The following is a 21,455-nucleotide window of genomic DNA, read 5'->3' as shown; positions in this document are numbered from 1 at the left end:
CTGACTCAATCCAAGGGCAGTTTAGTTCCCAGTCAGTCACTAAGCTTGAGATTCAACAATTCTGACCTACTCAGGCTTGTCCCCTAGACAGGCCTGCCCAGCAGGCAGGAACAGAGATGCTCACAGCATAGATCCTGCCATGGCGCTTCATATTGTCTGTGGCTACACAGACCCAGAAGCCCCGTTTGGTTCCACATTTCCCTGGCAGAGATCAGCAGGTGCAAAACCACCTACAGTTAAAGCGTGAAACACTCACCAGCTGGCCCTTTATAGAAAACAAACAAACAAACCAATCCTCAACCCCCACAGCAAGCCAGTTGCACTTATCAGCGTGAATCATCTCACGCACCTCTATAACCCGGAAACCAACCAGCCCACTGTCTCCTCTCACGCCCATCTTTGGGGCTGTGCGTCCGTCTGTGGGGTTGTGCGTCTGTCTGTGGGGCTGTGCGTCCATCTGTGGGGCTGTGCATCTGTCTGTGGGGCTGTGTGTCTGTCTGTGGGGCTGTGCTGTCGAGGAGCCTCTCCTGCTGTTCTTACACAGACACCTTCACTGGCAGCCTTTTATCCTCACCCTCCAAAGAAGCCCGGAAGCAAGCCATCAGCGACTCTAATCTAATGCATTATGCTTTTTTGGCAGATGTGAGCCACTGATTTCTTTGTCCAGTGAGTCAGCAGAGCCGGGAAGCAGGGACGGGTGCTAAATCCCCCTTGTCTCTAAGCGTCCGCCACCTGGCAGCAATGAGAAGGTAGGCCCACGGGAAGAAGACCTTTCTTAAGCATCCGCACTGGGCATCTGGCTGGAGATAGAGCTGGCTGCTACGTGCGGTTGACCCTGCTTGTTTAGCATGGATAGAGAGTGGTGCTGGGAAATTAAAGCCTCCTCTCAATTTGATTCCTTCCTTCCTAACATCCAGACCTCACCATCTCACATGGACAAAATGCTTCTGTTTCTGCAATGCTTTCTTTTTTTCAAGACCAAAATCTGCTTCCGGAGCGAATCTCTCCTTCACCCACCAGTTTGCCCACTCATGGGCAGTTCGCAGATGTGTGCTCATGCCTGAGGTCAGCATGCGAACCTGCACACCAGCAGGAAATGGGAACCGGAGACAGGACAGCTCTGCTCTCCCTCAGACAGTGCACGTCCTGGGAGAGCCAGCAGACTGAACCAGACGCAGGTGCAGCCTCCAGCACGCTGCCCAGGACTGTGTAACCAGGCTGTAAGCCTCCCCAGCCATCGTTTTCCTACCTGGTCTCCCTGCAGTGTGTGCTGGTCAAGGGGTGTCTTCGTGGCAATGTTGCTGTAGTACGCGTATGACAGTTCCCAGTCCAGTGGATAGCTGTCGACACCCTGGTAGTGTTTGTACCCGAGATTCAGTGACGACAGCCTCTCACTGCCCTGGCCTCCAACCAGACTGTATAGCATGCCCTGTTAGGAAGAAATTGATAAAAGTGTTCACAAGGCTGTAGACGAGGGAATAAAATCCCCTGAAACTGAAAGGTCATTTGTCCTGCTCCCTCTCTATAATCTCAGCCATCCTAGACAAGTTAATGTACCTTAAAAAAAAAAAACTAAAACAAAAGCCACACATACAAAGACAAGCAGTCACACACAGAGATCAGAAATTAAAAGTCATCAGAGAACATGTAGTGTTTTCTTGTGATAGTGTTATCTGTCAACGTGACTACGGCTGGCAGGGGCCCAGCATCCTTTCTCAGGGAGTCTGGTAGGCTGTTTCCAATGAGGCCTGGAATTGGGAGGCAGAGTAAAGCAGATGGTCCTCCCCAGGGTGGGGGAGCAGCATCCTACCCATTGAGAGCCTAAAGAGAACCAAAGGCAGAGGAAGGAGGAATTCATCCCTTTTAGCTTCCCGCCTGCCTGCTTGAGATGGGGCCCCCGTCTAAGGGCTGGGCTTTCTGCTACCAGTCCCCTGGTTATTGGGCCCTTCTGACCTCGACTAGAAACCCTCCACCAGCCGCCTTCCTGGCCTCTCACTTGCAGATGGCAGAGCGGGGAACTTCTCAGGCACCATAATTGCATGAGCTGATTCTTCAGAATAAATCTCTTCCTATATATATCAAATCCCATTGGTTCTGTTTTTCTAGAGAACCCTGACTAATACGCTTAGGAAAATGTGACTTTAAATGTTAGGCACGTTGCATAATCAATTTGGATTCAAGACCCAAAGTAAAACAGTCTACTGCGGCATTTATTTTGATAGTAGAAAGGGTGGATGTGGCGACGCTTTGCTGAGAGATCTGAAGGCTTTTCTGAGCCAAGGAGTAATATGGGGTGACGGCACCAACGTGACAACCTCAACATGCGGTCCTCGGTGTGAGGACCATCACATTGATCAGGGAAGAGGTCCCCGATTCTGAAGGACAGAGTTCTCGCTGGCCCTGCTCAAACTGTCCCTGGGCTGGTTTACCAAACATGAGAGCCATGTACAGAAATTAAGAAGTGGCTCTTTCCCTCTAAAAATGGGTTGTCGTGGAGTTCCACAAGCCAAGGACATTTTTTTTCCCTGGGTGTAAAGGTTTTTAGGGGACTCCAAGGAGCCACAACACATCCAGTGCCAGCAGGGCCATCTCTCTGCACACATAACCCAGGTGACAGATGCTCCTGAACCCATGAAATACGCCACCTGCAGCTGATCCCGAGGTCCATTTAATCCAGTTTCGTAGAAGACAGTGAGGTAGTAGGATGCTTTATGGTATCCACAGCAGCTGGAATCCATCAGAAAGGGGATGACAGAGCTAATTTGGTGGAGGCCATGAACGCCGGAGAGTCTCTTTACAGCCTTCTCAAATATCCTCCCACCGATTTCTAACACGGAGTCATTTCGGTTCCATGGCACTGTAAATAACACAATCCACAGCACACAGAATTAATTACCACAGGGCTGATGTGGCTGGAGAAGGAAGGAAAGTCAATTAAATACCTCTGTTATTGACAAGGTGGGTCCTGCAGTACCTTGAAATATACCACCCTCTGGGGAAGTAAATTAAACCCTTTGGGGGAAGCGATGGTGTCACTCCGTAAAAAGCTTTTCCTCTGGCACTAAATGACAGTCTAGTATCCTGGGGGAAAGAATGTGCCTCACAGAGTCGAGAGAGTGCCTCAAGAGAGTAATTCACTCGGTGTAATTCACCACCCAATCAGGGCTGCCGAAACTTCCAGAGAGACTCTTCTGAGATGGACGCGGAAGAAGAATGTGTCTTATCCCAGAAATAGTTCCTTGGTACCGCTCCCAAAATCTGAGCAAGAGCATTTTATTTTAAGATGCTTCCTCATCATCTTTCGATTCCAGTTTTGCCTGTGGGTCTCTCGATATAATGAAAAGAATGAGTCAACTCTTAGGAAGGCTTGCAGCCACCTAACACAGGGTCAAGTGTCCTATGCAAAGGAGGCCATCGGATCTGCACAAGCTTAGGTGGCTGATACTATTATTAGCCTCCTCCTTCTTCACAGCAAGGGATGAAAGCCTGAAGAAGCAAAATAACTTGTCTACAGTTACAAAGCCTGGCAAAGGGCTGGGCCAACCTTTGAACCCAGCTAGGCAGGCCACACCACGAGCCAGAGTTCACTCACCCCCTTGTGGACAGGCAAGCAGTTATATCCACCAGGGCCCTCCCAGCATGGATGGGGAATTGTCTGGGCTGCCTGAATATGCTCGGTGCTTTCTTTCATGAAACCTCTCATCAGTCTATATGCTGATCGGTGTCCAAGCCAAGCGAGCAAGTGTGATGGCTCCATGAGGTGTCTGTTAGAATCCTTTAAAATCTGTCTCTGCTATCTGTCTCTCTTATTCATTAATGCAACCCAGGAATGCTTCTAGCAGAGGCCAGGCACGAGTGTAGGTGCCATTCTACAGAAGATCATACAGGATGGAAAGATGTTATTTACAGGAAACACAGGACCTAGGTTATACGTAAACAGTGTCAGCTTGAATGTTAAATTAAATGTCAACCTTGCAAGTTTCACCTGCCAAAAAACTGGTACTTCCAACATTTTTATTTTCTTCATCCTATTTTTAAAAAGTCAAGCCGAAAAGCATTCAGGAGACAACGGATAAATCACACTCTTCTTAGCACACCGGAAAGGAACGAGCGGAGAAATTTTTGCCCAGAAGGAGAGGTTTGGAATAAGTTTACTGAAGAGTAATTTCCTTGCAGTGGTTCATTTTGAAAACACGGGTCAGGAGGGCTGGGGAGATGGCTTAGTTGGTAAAGTACTTGCCACAAAACACGAATACCCGAGTTTGATCCCAAGCAACGACATAAAAAGCAAGGTAGAGAGGCATTTACTTATGAATCCAGTCCTGGATAGAAAGGGCCAGGAAATGTCAGGGCTTGCTGGTCAGCTAGCCAAGAGAAATTGGTGAGCCTCAGGGCCAATGTGAGACGTGTTATGGAATATTAGTTGAAAATGTGTTATATTTGTTTATGCTGTGGAACATTTGTTTAATGATGCAAAGGTGTGTTGCACTCTTTTATGTCGCATTTGTTTAACTCTGTGAAGCTGTGCTACTTTATCTGTCTAAAACACTTGATTGGTCTAAGAAAGTTCTGAATGGCTAACAGCTAGGCAGGAGCAAGGAGAGGCAGGGTTGCCAGGCAAAGAGAATAAATAGAAGCAGAAGAAAGAGAAGAGAGGGGAGGAGATAAGGAGAAAGAGGAAGATCCGGGGGTCAGCCACCTAGCCGTGCACTCAGAGACAGAATAAGAATGAAAGAAAAGATATACAGAAATAGAGAAAGGCAAAAGCCTAGAGGCAAAAAGTAGATGGGATGGTTAGTTAAGAAAATCTGGCTAGAAATAAGCCAAGCTAAGACTGGGCATTCATAAGAAAGAATAAGTTTCCATGTATTTATTTAGGATCTGAATATGCCCCCCCAACAAAAGAGTTAAAAAAAAATCTACAGGGACCATCTCAACAAACACGGGACATGATGTCCGAGCAATAATATCTGGGGTGTCCGCTGGTCTCCACACACAGGCATGGACACAACTCACGTGCGTCTTCATATAGAGATGCATAAGTGTGCAGACAGACAGACAGACACACACACACACACACACACACACACACACACGATCAGAAAAATCTGGAACTGGCATTATGAAAGTCAAAACATTTGTTTACAATGTATTGGAACTAGAAAAAAAAGTCATCCTGAGTGAGATAACCCAGACCCAGAAGGACAAACATGGTATGTACTCACTCATAAGTGAATGTTAGATGTAAAGCAAAGGATAACCAGGCTACTGTCCACAGCCCCAGAGAAGCTAGGTAACAAGGAGGACCCTGAGAGGGAGGCAAGGATCTCCCTGGGAAGAGGAAATAGATGAGATGTTCTGGGCAAACTAGGGGTGAGGGCTTTTGAGGGGAGCGGATGGGGGATGGCAACATGAGGGATCGGGATGGTTGAGTTGGGGGCAGGGCAGAGGGAGAGAGCAAAGAAAGAGGTATCTTGATAGAGGAGGCCATTGTGGGGTTAGAGAGAAACCTGGTGCTAGGGAATCTCTCAGGAACCCACCAAGGATGCCCCCATCTGAGACCCCTAGCAGTACTGGAGAGGGTGCCTAAACTGGCCTTCCCCTCTAATCAGATAGATGACTACTCTAATTGTCATCTGAGAGCCTTCATCCAGTAACTGATGGGAGCAGATGCAGAGATCCACAGCCAAACACTGGGCCAAGCCCTGGGAGTCCAGTCGAAGAGAAGGAGCAAGAGGGGTCAAGATCATGATGGGGAACCCACAGAGACAGCTGACCTGAGCTTGTGGGAGCTCGTGGACTCTGGACCAAAAGCTAGGGAGCCAGCACGGGACTGACTTAGGCCCTCTGCATCTGGGAGACAGTTGTGTAGCTTGGTCTTTTGGGGGGGCCTCTAGCAGTGGAACACGACCTGTCCCTGACGCATGAGCTGACTCTTTGAAACCTTTTCCCTATGGCGAGAAGCCTTGCCCAGCCTTGTTGCAAGGAGGAGGGGCTTGGTTCTGCCTCAACTGGATATGCCATGCTTTGTTGTCTTGCCCCTTCTGAATGGAGATGGAGGAGTGAAGGGGGGGTGTAGAAGCAAGGTGGAGGAGGGAACGGGAGGAGAGGAGGGAAGAGAAACTGTGGTTGGTATGCAAACAAACAAACAAACAAGCTGCTGAGGGTCCTTGTGTGCCCTCCCTTCCCCCGCCAAGGCAGCTACAGTCTTCAGGTCTGCATCCAAAGACCCCTGAAAGGTGGACACCCTCCCAGCTCCATCTGCATCTGATCCCAAACACCCAAAAGCACAGTAGCGAAAAAGCCATCCTAGTGTGTAGGAACAGCAGGGCGCCTTTTCCATATTCTCTCTTTGTTTATTTGCTTGCTTGCTTTACTTGCGAAAGACATAACTATTTGCTATGTAAGAAACATAACTATTTGTTTTGGTAAGACAAATCAAACAATGCAAATGGTTTTAAATAAAACAGAAGCCTCCACTCCCCCACTCTGCCTTCAGTGAAGAGAAAAGCTGTTAAAACGCTTGGTACCTATGCTTGGAGACTTTTCCTCTGCATGCACAGTAATTCATGTATGCATTTATTTACATATATTTTTTTCTTTTCCCCAAGTGGCATATTATGCCACTATAGATTCTGACCTCATTTTTTATGCTTTAAGTTTCTATTAAATTTTACTTGTTTATTTTTGTGTGTATGTGTGGAACTGCTTACATGCCATGGCATGAAAATGGAGCTCAAAGGGCACCAGGCAGGGGTCAGTGCATTCTTTCCATTATCTGGATCCTAGGGATCAAACTCAGGTCTTCAGGCTTGGTGACGAGCGCTTCAGCCACGAAACCATCTCACCAGCCTGACTTTTTCTCGTAAATTAACTATGTATTATTAATAGCTCCCTATGGTCGTCAGAAGTTCATTCTGTTTGATGCACCAATACCGCAGAGGAAGAGGAGGATGGTAGCTCTGTTGATGAAGCACACGCTGTGCAAGCATGAGGGCCTGGATTCAGATCCCAAACATGCACATAGAAAGGTACACATTGTGCCACATGTCTGTAATCCAGTATTAGGGCGAGGGAGACAGGAAGATTCCTGGAGCTCTTTGGCCAGCAAGTACAACTTTACCCATTAGGGAGGAAGGACACCAGTGCTGACCTCAGACCTTCACACACATGTGCATGCACATGCCCACATCCTCCAGATAGATAGATAGTCAGACAGATAGGAGATAGATAAATAGATAGATAGATAGATAGATAGATAGATAGATAGATAGATAGATAGATAGAAGTGATAGTAATTGGGGTACCACTTCCAGCATGCTCCCCAATTGCCCATAGCAGAGCATTTGCACGTGACCAGTGGTCGTCTTTCTGTGGACATCTGCCTGCATACTCTATCAGAAGGGTCCTCTCTGCAGCTTGTGGTCACGCGTGGCCAAAAACATCTAGGAACTCAGCCTAACACAAATCTAAATGTACTGGAACAGTTTGAGACTCAGGTGTGTGGTTCCAGAGCATGAATTTTGTAGGTGACACCACACATCCGGTGACTGGGAAACAGCTGCTCATGGCCTCGACTCTAAACTACCTCGAGATTCCTTGTGTCTGATACATTGGAAATGCTACGGAAATGGTTGTTACAGTGAATCGTGAGGACTAGTAATAAGAAAAATATGTTCATACATGTTGACTACAGATTGTGTGTGTTCTCAGTGCTGGGGATTGACCTGAGGACCCTCACACACACCAAGCATCGGAGACCACAGCTCTACCCTCAGCCTTCTGCTCTAAATATCTTTGATCCACCCTGGTTGTGGAGAGATGCAGAGCCCACAGGAACAGAAGGCCAACCACCCTGCATTTTATGGCTGCACCAAGTTCTCTAATTTGAGACTCTGGGGCTGCGCCTTGTGATTTTGCTTTAACGAACACCACAGTGATGGGCAGCCTTGGATGCTTCTCTCTGTTCTCCTGCTGGCCTATGCCTGCAGGATAACATCCTTTTCCACCAGGACTCTGGGAGTCTCTTTTGTTGGGCTTTCCCTTTGCCCTACTGAGAGGGGCACTCCCCGCTACCAGACCATTCCCTTGCTAAGAACCTTCTCCATGGATTCAATGAGCACAATAGTATAGAGATCCAAACACACAGATCCTACTTATTCACAGATTTAGTTTTAAACATGTGCTCATTTCAGATGCTCCTGTGGGCACCTTCCCTGCAAAGTGGCATCAGCATTATTGTTAACGATTCATCCTGGCCTCGCCTCCCTGCCAAAGTCCAAGATGATGGGTTTTGCTGAGTACACAGGGATGTCGGCTTTGTGGGCTGAGGAGGGGAGGGCTCCAAAAGAAACGAAACTCTAAATGAAACATCTGCCCCATTGGCCCCTGGCACGGAACCCCAGAAATCAGCATCAGGATTCCCCAGGTAGCTGGGAACAAACCCAGAATCCTTCAGTCTATCCTGGGCCCCAAAAGTTTTGCAGACAGAAAGGGCTTGCTCATTTCATATTTTTTATATTAAAATTCTTAACTCCCTCCCTCAAAAATATCACCAATTGATATTTTCTCTGCCCAAGAATCTAAACAATTTTCTGCACTACTGGATTTAATAAAAGCAATAATTCTAAGGTAAAATTACTCATTTCACACATTTGGTAAAGTTTGGATTGCAACTATTGTCTAAAAATCAAAGCCATGGTGTCTTTGTTCATATTAAAGTCAATTTAATGAAACTGTTAATTTCACCCATCTGGTTTAGCATATGCATTTTTTTCCTAGCTAGTCTGTAACTGAAAACATGTCTTGTTTGTGGAGATTAATGGTGTAATGAAGAAATAAACAAACAGAATGGGAAAAGCCACCATTTCTCCATTTTCTTTCTTTTTGTACCAGACGCTAAGGAACAAAAGGCACAGCCGCCATCACTTGAGTCCTATTTTCCAGGTCGCATGATGCGACTTATTTTACCCTGCATTCATATCAGAAGGTGTGTGCTGGTTGTTAGAAGAGCCAAACGGCACAATCTGAGACAATAGCCTGTGAGCTGAAGCCGGCTTCTGATTGAGAATTCAGGAGGAGAGAGACACCCTCGCTCCCTGTGAGAGGGACAGAGACATCAATAGGAAAGTCATTTCTAGTGTCAGCCTTCCAAATGGCAAAGAGCACCCTAAGTAGAAATTTGAAAGAGGAGAAAAGTATAAGGAGGAAATATCACATCGCTGTTGTATGGAGCCCTCTTCATCAAGTTTACTGACTTCAAAAACACTCAGTTTCTCATCTGCATTCTGATCTGAGGTCCTGACGGGCTCCAAGAAGCACCAAGAGCTGGCTGCAATAGCGCCTTAGCAAGCACGCATGTCTTTCTTGGCACTGGGAACCCGGTCCTATCCAAGCTGGCCCTCTTTCCCCTTCCTTCTAATATAGTGGGAATGCTCAGGAAAGAGGCATTACTCTGCACCATTTAGGTGCAAATAATAAGAAAAAAATGTCTGTACGTGTTCACTACAGATGAGACTTTTTTTCTACTTTTGGGTAGTGCCGAAGGTTGGTCCAAGGGCCTCACATCTACTGGACATCTACTGCAGAGTGCTATCCAGCCTGATTTTCTGAATATTTACCTAAGGTTCAGAAACTTGAATTTCCTTCCTTCCTCCCTCTCTCCCTTTCTCCTTCCTTCCCTCCCTCCCTCCCTTCCTTCCTTTCTTTCCCATCTTCCCCAACCCTACTCTCTTCCTCCTCTCCTTTCAGTATTATTATTTTGCAGATGGGAACACTGTAACCCATTTCTTTATTTTCGTCCTCATCACCTCCATATGAACGTATTTTAAAACCCAGCAATACACGCTTTCAGATCCTAACGATACAGGCGATGGCTCTCCAACAGTCAAGCGTAGCTCTTAAGGGAAGGAGCGCCCTGGTGTTACTGGGTCACATAACTGCATGTCCATCATGTCCACGCTCCGCATTTCCTCAAGAGAACAGTAGAACTGTGGGCCAAATTAAGATCAAAGTAGCATTCTCGCGAAGCCGCGTTCCCCTCGGCAGACTGTGCAGAGCCGCTGCTTCTCTATACTGTGCTCCAAAGCGGGGGTGGGGGAGGGCAAGGGAGGAGGGGGTGCTGGGAAGGGGGCAAGAGGCCCTGTGGAAACCAGGCAGATGGTGTCAGCCCTGGGAGAGGAGCCCAGGCCTGGACCTGGCCTCGTCCCAGAGCACCGTTTACTGGCAGCTCCTAGACTTCCTCCAGGCACTGGCACCAGCCATGTGGGCTTAGTGGTGCCCCGCAGAAAGGAGGGCAAGAAGACAGTGCGCAGTTCCGGCCTGGGTGGGGTCAGACGTCCCCAAGGGGCCCACGGTCATCACGGCAGCTTCGCTCACACATCCCTCCTGCCCTTATGGCACCTGGTTCTCCCCATGGACCCCTGCCTACCTGAATGTGTTCTTCTTCCCTGTCCCCGGCCCTCAAGCCCGGAGTCCAGCCTCCAGTGTCACTCTGCCCAGCGCTCCCCTGGCCCTGGTACCACAGCACTCTTTAACGGGCTTCTGATTTCCAACTACTCCATTTTGACAAGGATGGTGTGACAAGAGGAGAAAAGAATGAAATGGCCAGAACAACTCTTAAATAATGAAAATCACGTAGGCTAAATTCTACTGTTGCTGCATCAAGAAAAAAAAAAAAAAAAACCTCAAACGCTAACAGGGCCATTTCCGTGCCCCAGCAACTGCCATTTTCCTAGAGAATTCAAGGCTCAGGAGACAGCTTTAAGGCTGACCAATCTACTGAAATCCTGATAGGAGGATCTTGTATTGGATGCCACCCTGGCATCGTGCACAGTGGGAGCATAGTGACAGCAGGCATTGGAGGTTTTACCAACCAAGTAAGGCAATCAGGATGTAAAGCCCATCTCTGGAATGCCTGGGGCGGGGCAGGAAGGGTCTTGGGAGCAACTATATGCACTGCAGCTGGGTACCCCAAGAGTGCCGCCATCTCTAATTCAAAGGCTCACAGACTCTGTGAGGTGGAGAACAAGCCCTGTTATACACGAGAGTGAAGACACCAGTGAGAAGAGCTGAGTTTTACAGCATGTTAGCACATCAGCTGTCAGCATTTAGCAAGCTTCCCCCAGAGCACCCCCGGGCGCTTGGCCTAGAGCTGTGCGTGGGCGGTCCCACTCTCAGTGTGGTCGCCCCAGGGCCTAGCACAGAGTCAGGAGGTGCTCTGTCTATGGAACCAAACTGACTCGGCAATGTACCTCGGGGACTCCTTCACATCTGACCACCTGTACACCTCGCCACCAGAGAGCAGAGAAAGCAGCAAGGATGAAAGCCACGCTTCTGAAATCCTTTGGTATGCACAGGGCAGAGAAGATTCCAGGTTCCTTTCAGGAACTCTAAAGAGGGCCCATAGGTCCGGTACCAGAGCGGTGTATGCAGAGGCAAGACGGTAGCTACCAAGAAGGACCAGGTTCATGATGGGAAATGAGAAATGAGAAGAACGTGGAAAGTAGAAGAGGAAGCACAGCGGCCTCGGTACGGAGCCGTGGCTCTGCCAGTGCGGATCTCTGCCTTGGGTCTCCTAATGCGATGCTGCTGCCAAAGGTGTGGGGATGGTAACAACGCTGAGATCACGGGTGTTTAGGTGGAAGCTCTGCTTTGGCCCCGCCTCTCTCTCTCCAGACCCCGCCCCCGAGAAAGCGTGCCAAGCTGCAGCTCATCCTCCCTAGATGCTCAAGACCATGCCTACAGGACAAAGACCCGGTCCATAGACCTGCCACATGATTTCTCTCCTGTTTTCTTCCCCCGAGAATCACCCAGGAGGGCTTTGCTCATTAAACCTGAACTTTTAACTCAGCCTGATCTGATTCCTTGCATTGTTGGAGAAAACCAAAATCGAAAGCAGAAATTTTCACCCGGGCACTGGGACTTTTTGAGGTGAGCATCTTCAAGACAGCAGGGAAAGCTTCTTGTGGTATTGGACGCCTGGAATCTCCCGCACATGGGAGGCTGAGGCAAGAGGCTTTCTGTGAGTTTGGGGATAACCTGAACTACATGTCAAAGCTCTGTTTCCAAAACGAGCAAGCAGCAACTGGGAAGATAGCTCAGTAGGCAAGGCGCTTGCTGTGCAACCACGAGCACCTGGGTTTGACTCCCAGAGCCCAAATGAAAAAGCCAGGCAGGATAATACACACTTCTAATCCCAGCGCTGGGGAGACAGAGACTGGAAGATCTTTGGGACCTACTGGCCAATCACCAGCCTACTCGGTGAGCCTCCAGGCCAGATGGCGACCTTGTTAAATCAAACAGGGTAGATAGTGCCTGAGAGTGACCTCTGGTCTCACATACATTTATATACATGTGCATTCATACCCCACATGTGCACGTACACGCACACGCACACACACACGCACACACACATACACACAAAGACAGTTGAGGTACTGCCGCTGTGTTGGAGGACTCAAAGCTATATGGCGGAGCCGGGCAGTAGTGGCACACACCTTTAATCCCAGCACTCGGGAGAGATAGGCCAATCTCTGTTAGTTCGAGGCCAGCCTGGTCTACAGAGCAAGTTCCACGACAGGCTCCAAAGCTACATCGAAACCCTGTCTCAAACAAACAAACAAACAAACAAACAAAAACAAGCCATGTGATGGAAGCAGATGAGCAAGCACTGTGCTATAGAAAGGCAGCAAATGTGTAAGCACGCATGAGCGGAGGGCTGTAGGCCTACCGAGATGGATAAAGGCATGAGGAGGTGGGCCGAGTTGAGACATGAAGGCTGCTTATTAGGAAGGAAAGAGACAAGTGAACCACGGTCACTGAATGCATTGGGCACGAAAGTGCTGGGCAGGATTGTATGAAGGAAGCATTTGCCACTGAACAGCTAGCATGTCCCCAGAAGCTCTGCTGGCACTGTGGAGAACCCAACGCATAAACTGATCACTTGGATGTTCTGGTCCACACTGCCCAAGCCAGCACCTGAGATCAAAAGGTCACACAGAAGATCCAACAGCCCTACATCAAGGCAGATCCCATTCTGACAAGGCTGTCCCTCACACCTACGTGGTCATTTTCTGTCCATGAAGTTTCTTCCCGGACACTGTGTCATGTTATAACAGCATCACCTTCTAGATTCTGATAAGACAAGACTTTCCACAGTATGTAAAATGCCGCATAGAACTATCACCCTGCATATTTATAATAGTGGCTACTATCAAAGTAAGTGGAAAAATAAGGGCTGGTTAGGGTTGGAGAAATTTATCCTTGCGTACTATTCGTAGGAAGAGAAGATAGCAGCCATTGTGAAAACTGTAAGAGGTTCCTCAAAAAATTAAATGGAACTGCCACATGATCCACATAACACTGCTGGATGTAACCCAAGGCCTTGGGAGCAAACCTGGCTGAAGAGAGACATTTGCATTCCCATGTTCAAAGCAGCACTTATCACACTAGACAAGAGGTGGGAAGGGCTCAAGTGTCCACCAATGGATTAATGGATAAATCGAATGTAGCCAGGACACACAATGGAAGACTGTTCATCTTGAAGAAAAGAAAGATTTTGACGTGTTATACCATGAGTGAAGACATTATGTCAAGTGCAATAAGCCAGCCACAAAATGACAAAAGCTAGACGGTGCCACTCCAGGGAACACTTGAAGTAGCGACACTCACAGGAACAGAGAGCAGAACGGTGGTTTTCAGGGCCTTGGGGTCAAGTAGATGGGAATTTTTAAAAACAAATGTGTAAATTTCAGTCTTTTCAAGACAGAGTCTAGTGTTGGTGATCTAAAGCATAGCGTGTAAGTACTCCTGACAGTACTGAACTGAACAAAGAAAAACAGCCAAAATGGCCGTTTTTATATTAAGCATATGAGCACAGCCCTCAAACGGTGTAAACAGCAGCTGACCTTACGAGGTGGGGACATGCAGACTGCTCGGTGCGCATGTCATTTGCCAACAGAGTGGAAGCTTCCTCACCCCTGCAAGTTTCCAATCAATCTCTCCTTTCAAATGTTGGCTTCAATGGGGGGGAGCAGATGCACCATGTGAAACCACACAGTGTGTTGGGGGCGGGTAGAGGGAGGGGGAATCACTCTTAAGTCTGAAATGGGCTTATGCAGAGGCCCGGAAGCAGAATGTTGGCCGGATACATGAGGAGATGCTTCCAGGGAAAAAGGATTTCTCATAAAAAATCAGAAGCTCCACCATCTTGTCTCATCTTCTCTGTTTAAAAAAAAAAAATCATCAGGCTGGAGAGAGGCCTCAACAGTTAAAAACACTAACTACTCTCCCAGTGGACCTGGGTTTGATTCCCCAGCACCCACACAGTGGCTTATAGAAGTCTGTAACTTCAGTTCCAGGGGATCCAACGTCCTCTTCTGACCTCCCTGGGCATTAGGCATACACTTGATACACATATATGTAGGCAACACACACACACACACACACACACACACACAGAGAGAGAGAGAGAGAGAGAGAGAGAGAGACAGACACACACAGACACATACTAAAAAACCAGAAAGATTAATTCCACAAATTAATTTCTCTGAGGAAATGAAGAAAGCTGTTGTTTGCCTTTTCTTTTGGCCCAACTAATTCTTGTTTAAAACACGGCCTTGCTGAGGCTGCGACTCTGTGGTGGCATGCTTGCCTAGCACATACAAGGTCCCAGGATCAATCCTTAGTGTAAGAAAATAAAATCATCTTGTCTAAACATAACTTGGGCAGGCAAGATGGCTCAGGGGGTAAGGTGTTTGCCTGACAAGACTGGTGACCTGAGTTTGATCCCCAGAATCCACATAAAGTTGGAAGGAAGAACTCATTTCACAAAATGCTTTTCTGACTTCCACATACTTCCACTGTGTTATGAACATCCACAAATACTTATCATGCACCCTCACACTGAAAAAATAATAATAATAAAAAAACCAGTCTTTCCTTATTCTTTGTTCTATTCTAACTCACGGCAGGCATACCTGTTTAGTGAATTAAGGCGTGAACAGTTGAGAATGGGTTAAGAACATACTCAACGAGAGCCTAATCTTCTGTACCTATTCTAGCCCTGCAGCAAGAGTTCTAAGATCAAACGTCTGCCACTCAAGTCTGTTTCCAAGCCTATCTCAGATGTGGAAAAGGGGATACACACATCTGCCTGCTTTGCATTACTATAAGTGAAATGCTCAGGACGAGGTTTGGTTTAAGGCACAGCCCTGGAAGTTAAAGGAGATGTTGCTGGCCTCAGCTTGACCCTAGGGACCATCTTATGGTGGGAGCTTGTGCAAGTGAGAGATGCCGCAGGGCCAAACCTGAGTCTAGGGAGAGAGTTCAAGTCTGCACTTAGTCTCATGATAATTCAGTCTCCTTAAAGTTCAGAGATCCCATGAGAACAACCAGAATCCCTTCTGAGAGCAGTGCCTGGAGTGTCCAAGACTTCATGTGTGTGTCATACACATGTTTGTATTCAAGTATACACATGCACTTGTATGCACATGTGTGGAAGCCAAAGTTCTTCACTCTCCCCAACTTAAGTTTTGAGACTTTACCACTTACCCGAACCTGGGCCTCACCACTTCAGCAAGACTAAGTGGCCAGCCAACTCCATTCATGGATCCTCTGGTCTCTGACTCCCCTGTACTTGTGTTATAGGCATGTGCCACCTCATCTGGGTGCTAGGGAGCCCAAACTCAGGTCTTCTTGCTTGGACACTTCTTAATAGACTAAGCCACTCCTCCAGCCCCTAACACTAATCTCTTGAAACTTTCCTTCCAACCCACAATGCCACACTAGTGACCAAGCCTCTATCAGGTGAACCTATGTGGCAGAAAGCTACAAGCAAACCATAGTGAAGGGAAGTTTACACCAGTCCACCGATCAATGAGACAAGACAAGCCAGGGCGACGGTATGAGAGAGAATGCAGACACACTTTCTACAGATGAGCTGTGAGGAGCATGCTGGGGCTAGCCAGATGCTAACGGAAGGGTGACCTTGTCAGAAAGGGTACTCAAGAGACCAAGGACACAGGCCTGGTGGCTTTACTACCACTCATCTGATAAGAGATCATAGCGAAGGTCCACTAAACATGTAAACTGATTTTCTACCCTCAATTTTTAAAATCAAGTTTTCTGCATTTTTCTCAACCTTGTTTAGGAAGCTGGGTATGAGATATGACACCAATTGCTCTCTCTTGGGTTAGCCAGATGATGCTATTACAGCCCCAAGCAAGGGCATCATGCCAGGCAGATGACGAATTTGATGGTGTGTGTACCCTGCCCCTGCAGGAGGCTTCGGGGCCTTTCCAACCCAACTTAGGAAAGCAGGTGCCTCTGGCAGAAAGGGGTGTTGGCTCCAGAAATGCACCTCTCTTCCACTCCTACATCCCCTGCTCTGGGGTCCCCAGGGAAAGACAGAGGAGGCAAGTAGTGGCTGTATGCCCCAGGAGGCCAAGGCCATGGTTTCAGGAGAGGCACAGAGCCTGGGGGCATCACTTCCTGGTGATCTCATTTGGCCCAAACCCTGTATTTGACTGACAAGTCTAGCATGGTAGGTTCTAGGGTGGAATCTGGCTCTGGGTGGGGGTCTCCTTCCTCTCCTGAGGGCCTCAGTGGCTTGGCCTCTGCCTGTGGGACTTGCTAGCTCTAGCTGTCCTATGAGCTCATGATTTGAGTTTTTCATTTGATTCTATTTCCAGGCCTCCATGGAGAATAAAATAGTCCTAAATACAAATAAACAAAACAGTGAGCTGTAAAAATAACAGGAAAACATTTGTATTTTCTTTAAAAAGAATGTATTGTGAAAATGACTCGATTATCTTCCCACCAGTGAATCTATATTTAACTACAATCAGAAATCACAGGCACCGGTTTTGGTGGATGTGGTCGGAAACTTGGTTTGAACTCCTCAACATCCAGCATGCACTCCCTCTCCTTAGGTATTTATTAGGTGTGAGGCATCTCCACCACCTTACAGTGGCTCAGGGAAAACATGGGGTACCTCTTCTCCGTCATCATAGCAGTTGGGGTGATTGCGATTCTTGGGGACACTGGCATTGGTCAATGTTTAGAGATGTTTTGGAAGAGAGGGGTGGGCATGACTGGTAGGTACTATCTGGGTAGAAGGGAACATGTAGTGGAGTACCCTACAATGCACAGGTGGACCCCTAAACAAAGACCCTTCCAGCCCAAATGAAGATGAGGTATGCTGCTCTATCTATCTGTCTGTCTGTCTATCTATCTATCTATCTATCGATCTATCTATCGATCTATCTATCTCCTATCTATCTATCTACCTACCTATCATCTATCTATCTATCTATCTACTTACCTATCTATCATCTATCTGTCTACTTACCTACCTACCTACCTATTATCCATCTATCTATCTACCTACCTATCTACCTACTATCTATCTATCTATCTATCTATCGATCTATCTATCTCCTATCTATCTATCTACCTACCTATCATCTATTTATCTATCTATCTATCTACTTATCTATCTATCTATCTACTTACCTATCTATCATCTATCTATTTACCTACCTACCTACCTATTATCCATCTATCTATCTATCTATCTATCTATCTACCTATCTACCTATTATCTATCTATCTATCTATCTACCTACCTATCTACCTATTATCTATCTATCTATCTATCTATCTATCTATCTATCTATCTATCTATCTACAGTGCTAGGGTCAGAGCCTTGCATAATCTAGGCAAGTAAGTGCTCTACCACTTAGCTACATTCCCATTCCAAACCCCAGGGTTTCATATGCATGTCAGTTCACTGAACCAGGAGGGAAGGATTACTACAGGAGCTCCTATCACTCCCTCTACCACCACCTTCACCACCACCCACCATCACTACCAACCACCTTCTCCACCTCTACCACCACCACCACTACCCCTACCACCACCCAACATCCACCACCCCCACCACCACCACCCCCACCCCCACCCAACATCCACCACCCCCACCACCACTACCCCCACCCCCACCCAACATCTACCACCACCACCATCCCCGGGATGTCTATGAGGAGCCCAGGACTCAGCAAAAACAAACACTTGCCTAAAAGCACACAGTGAGTCAATGTTAAATTAACTGGAGCCAGGTCACCCTGTGATGTGTGTTGTCACATCACCCAGCAGACACGTGTGCTGCAAAGCCACCTTTGCCATGTCCTTAGACTCCATCGCCATCACTTTGTCTTACTCAGGCCTCCACCATTTCTTCCTAAGACTATGCGATCCCCTTCCTATTCCATACTCTTCTAGCTCACCTTCCATCCCCGGTTGCTGCCAGAGAAACATCAGAGAAGCCCTCTGGTTACTCTCTACCTACAGCCGAAAGCCCTCCGACAAGTTACAGGCACCTAGAAAGAAAGGCCGCAGATTCCAGCTGGTGACTGAGTTTTGCCTGAGTCATCTTCTTGGTCATCTCTGGCTTCCCATCCCGTAGGAGTCACTCAGTACACTGTGCAGCTCCCTCCTCCCTGCCTCAGCACCTACTCCTGCTTCTCTCATCTGGAAAAACGCCTCAAGAAGCAGTCGCGATGGGAGAAGCCCCTCCAGGAAGCCCTCTGGGGCACCTGGGTCCTCTCTGTGTGCCTTTGCTTCCATTGCTTCTCCTAAAATGACTTACACTTTGTCTTTGTGTGGAAGCCCATCACTCAAGAGCAGGCACCTTCTGTCATCTCTTCAATCAAGCTAAGTGACTGAGCCGTTCTTCAGTCAATATTAAGGAATAGAAGAATAAACATCCTGTATATAAAGAAAGCCTGTGACCGCCATTCGCAGGAGGTCTCATCTCCTCGACTCAAAGGCCTGCTTCTGTAACCAGGAACACAATGGGTCTTTATCACCAGGATATATGTATGTACCTGCTTGGTGTGCTTCCTATACGACCATCCCCTCTTTCTAACAGGCATGGTTTCAAGTTCCGCTGTGGCCCTACAGAGTGTACTTTACTAAGCAAATTCACATGGCAGTGGGCCTAAGAAGAAACCGCCAGCATCCAGGAGGGACCTGTAAATCTGAGACTACACTGAAATGAACTTCAAACCAGGAGGCTCAAGTTCAAATGCCTCAGGGCCCAGCAGGCGAGATCTATGGCAGCAGAAGTCAGGAGTGAAAACCAGAGAAGAGAGGCTGTGCGTAGACGGAGCATGCCCACACCTGGGCCTTCCCTCCAGGATCCCTGACCGCAGGAACAGAGGCCCAGGGAAGCCGCCTCTTTGAAGATTTTTCAAGTAAAGCCAGAAATTTGCATTTTTCTGAAAGTTTTTAGATACCGATAATGAAATTCTTTTCAAACACACAAAAAGATATTTTGCAAACTAACTCCATTTGGAGGCCAAACTCTGGCGGCGGCCTGTCCGTGCGCAGCCCTGGCTTTAGATAAAGAATCGCTTGAGTGATCCCTAAATTTAAGTTTTTGGAAATGTGCATAGATATATTCAGCGCTGTGGACACACAGGGGAAGAATTTAAATCTGAAAATTAAACTAGAACACTAGAGTTAAAAATAACATCAAGGCATAAATCACCGAGAGAGAGAGAGAGAGAGAGAGAGAGAGAGAGAGAGAGAGAGAGAGAGAGAAAGAAAGAAAAGCAGGGTGTCTTTCCAGCTAGCACCCAAAACCTAGGCAGGGGCTCGGTTACCAGTGAGCAGGTCCATCTGCAGTAGTGTCTGGAACAAGCTGGGGTGCCTGTCTCTCAGCTCCTTCTCCCAGGGCAACGCTCTACACACCTCCGGTCTCCCATACTTCCGCTTGAGATCCAGGTAGGAGTTATAGACGTCACCTACACAGAAGTACAAGACATCACCCGTTCAGGAGTAGCAAAGCCGTTCTCCTTCTAAAAACTGTCCTCCCTGAGGGACGCTTGGAATAGGAGGTCAAACTAACATTCCTGGATTTGGCTTGGGTCCTTCGGGGATTTGAAATTAGCCATGACAACCCTGCCTGGGGGTCAAATCCAAGAGAAGAAGCCAAAGATGTTTGGTGGCTGTTGACCAATTCTGCAGAATGAGCAGCTGGCCTCTGGCTTGTCCTCAGGAGGCCAAGGTCTAGACCATTTTGTTGACATGTGTGTTGAAGAGCAAGGCCCCAAAGCCCCCAGGGAGGTGAAACAGTTAAAGACTAGGACAATCTCCATGATGTCACCAAACAGGTCAGCATATAGGACTGGCTTTGTGCCTCAAGGTCTCACGCCTGGTGCTGTGTAAATTATCCAAAAGCGTTTCCTCTTTGGGGCATTACTATTCCTATGTGTCTGCCCCCACTCCTGGCAGCATCGTCGCTTCTATATGATTGCAGCAGCTGATTATAATGCATGTTCTCTTCTTTTGCATTTTGTATGCTCCCATGTATATGGGAGGGGGTGCACATGTGTGGGTATGCACATACATGTGCACATGCATCATGCCGAGGCAGGGGACGATCTTCAGTGTCATTCTCAGAAATACCATTTATCCTTTAAGATGTGGTCTCTCACTGTCCTGGGAGCTCGCCACTTAGGCTAGCCTGGCTGGCCAGCAAGCCCCAGGCTCCACTTCCCCAGCACTGGGATTACAAGCGAGTGACACCATATTCGAATTTTTATGTGGGTTCTGGTCACGGAACTCAGGTCCTCATGCTTGCAAATACTTTGCTGACTGAGTCATCTCCTTAGCCCAAGATAATCGAGTCTTTCTTTTTTATTAGATTTTGTTTATTTATCTTATGTGTGTATGCATGTGGAGGGTGGGGGATGTACATAGGGCTCAAGAGAAGATCAGAGGACCACTTGGAGCTGTTGGTACTCCTCTTCCACCATGTGGGTCCCAGAAACTGATTTTGATTTGTCAGGCTTGGATTTAGGTTGTTGGTGGCTCTACCCTCTGGGCTACACGGCCAGCCTGATAGTCCACTCTTGACTAGAACTGCAGGTGTGCTGATCCCATGCCACCCTCTCCGACAGCTGTGTGACCCTAACAGGCTGGGGCATCACTGGGGTACATCTATACAGTCCTCCTTCGCCGGCCTGGAACTGGAAGTTCCACTCTGGGGGACCTAGACCACTCAAGCGAGACTGAGATACTGAACTTGCGCTCGCTCGCTAAGGACAAATGCCCCACAAATTTCTCGTCCAGACGGGACGTACGTGACTAACCGCAGTGTCACTACATCAAACGTGAAGGTCTAAAGCATACCAAACATTTACAAGCACTAAATCTAAGCTGGGACCCTGGGAAATGAGACAGGACCAAGGTCTGAGTGGGAAAGGAGGTCCTGGGCAAAATGAGCACCCCGAAAAGCCGTCTGAGAGCTGTTCCTTCTGCCAAGTTCCCCAGTGCTTTCCTGAGCTGATTTTGAGGATTTGAGAATAAAACAGGGCCCCAGACAGCAAAGTTACTGTTCAGATATTAATGGTCTAAGACGAAAGTACGCCGATGTGTACAATGATTT

At 47.7% G+C, this 21,455-nt stretch overlaps 1 protein-coding gene across 1 annotated transcript in view; it reads right to left on the bottom strand.

Annotated features, from left to right (window-relative positions):
- Sel1l3 (SEL1L family member 3) overlaps positions 1-21,455 on the bottom strand; it is a 112,024-nt gene that overhangs the window by 49,649 nt on the left and 40,920 nt on the right. The window contains exons 9-11 of the mRNA XM_087909038.1: positions 19,669-19,809; positions 2,646-2,857; positions 1,250-1,429 (exon numbers count right to left, since the gene is read on the bottom strand). Coding sequence (XP_087765164.1) covers positions 1,250-1,429; positions 2,646-2,857; positions 19,669-19,809 — 533 coding nt within the window. The remainder of the gene's footprint in view (positions 1-1,249; positions 1,430-2,645; positions 2,858-19,668; positions 19,810-21,455) is intronic.

The sequence above is a fragment of the Myodes glareolus genome, chromosome 8 (genome assembly GCF_982192425.1).
Source record: "Myodes glareolus chromosome 8, mMyoGla1.1, whole genome shotgun sequence".
Taxonomy (NCBI): domain Eukaryota; kingdom Metazoa; phylum Chordata; class Mammalia; order Rodentia; family Cricetidae; genus Myodes; species Myodes glareolus.
Note: the sequence above shows the minus strand (reverse complement) of the source record. Positions and strands in the feature narration are given on the sequence as shown.